At 40.5% G+C, this 1,349-nt stretch overlaps 1 protein-coding gene across 1 annotated transcript; it reads left to right on the top strand.

Moving 5' to 3' along the window:
* Window positions 1-939, top strand: LOC141161460 (taste receptor type 2 member 8-like). The gene has a single exon (XM_073646271.1). The coding sequence runs from the start codon at window positions 1-3 to the stop codon at window positions 937-939; it is 939 nt and encodes a 312-aa protein (XP_073502372.1).
* Window positions 940-1,349: the final 410 nt, after the last annotated feature.

The raw sequence follows: 1,349 nt of genomic DNA, 5'->3' as shown, positions 1-1,349 counted from the left end.
ATGGATCCTCACACCCTAAGCATTGTGATTGGTTTTTCCATTCTAGCATCGGAAGGATTTGTCGCCTTTTTAACCATCGGCTTCATTTTATCTATAATCCTACTGGATTTCTGTAGAAAAAAGAAGATACGCACTAAGGATAAGATCCAAGTGTTTCTGAAAGTGTCCAGTATAATATTCACCATTGCTGTGAATTACAGTGAATTCTCTAACGCCTTGCAACCCACAACGTCCAGGCTGTCTCACCCGAATCCTGTATGTAGCGTGATCATTGTGTTCTGCATGTTCTCCTGCTCATGGCTCATCGCTATCCAATGCTTCTTCTATTTCATTAAGATTGTACATTTCAGGTGTCTCTTCATTCCTTGGATGAGGATGAAGATCGGCTCCATTGTCTCATGGCAGATTGTGGTGGTGGAGCTGATGTCCCTGGTCATGAGTCTCTTATATTTACTTACTCGGAGAATGGCCCAGATCTCCTCCACAAACAGCTCATATATCTCCTCTACCGACATGACTACAGGGGAAATGATTATGAATGATGATGTGTTATTATTCCTATTGTTCATGGTTGGTCTACCTCTTGTCTTATCTGTAATTACCATCATCTTAACTGCTGCCTTCCTAAGATGCCACATGAATAAGATGAAGGACACCAACACGTCTGGAGAAGTTAAGCAGTTTAACCGCGTGGTCCATACGATGCTTCGCTTCCTCTTCCTCTATTTTGTGTTTTACGCGACCACTTTTCTTTACTTTTTTCCATTTTTTGCCCCTTATAGTGTTGGGTACTGGATAAATCTTACAATTGTTCTATCATTTGTCCCGGTACTGTATTTTCTACAAATTCTTGAGAATCCTCGTTGGAGAACCATCTTGTTGAAGATGATCAGTTGTTCCACCCACCGTAGAGAGACGAACACACTAAACCTTCAGTGAATCACCCGATTATCTGATCCTAATAATGTGCTAGATATCATTTCTTGTATTATAGTCTAAGCTTAAGCCGGTGGTCCTTACCCATTCTCATGAGAGAGATCCAGGTAATGCATGTGGACTTATAGGCAACACTCCATGGGACGTGGAATTATAGGCAACACTCCATAGGACATTATACAAATTATTTTACCCCAGAAAAAAGAGCAGATTGATATATTAGCTCGTTTCTTTCCTTGTAGAGAAGAAAGAATTTGCAAACAGTTATAATATACTAAGTTTTCATCCCATGTGAAAATGCAGAGAACATATTGGCTATAAATAAAAATAATTAAGAACACCCCCAAAAGAGGTACAGACTTCTCCCAAGAGGCCGGGGGCCCGTGGGCTTGTAAATCAGGTTTCAGGATTTT

Source organism: Phyllobates terribilis, unplaced genomic scaffold, assembly GCF_046119375.1.
Source record: "Phyllobates terribilis strain yellow unplaced genomic scaffold, ASM4611937v1 Scaffold_9__5_contigs__length_417890890, whole genome shotgun sequence".
Taxonomy (NCBI): domain Eukaryota; kingdom Metazoa; phylum Chordata; class Amphibia; order Anura; family Dendrobatidae; genus Phyllobates; species Phyllobates terribilis.
This window is presented reverse-complemented; position numbering and strand designations above follow the sequence as displayed.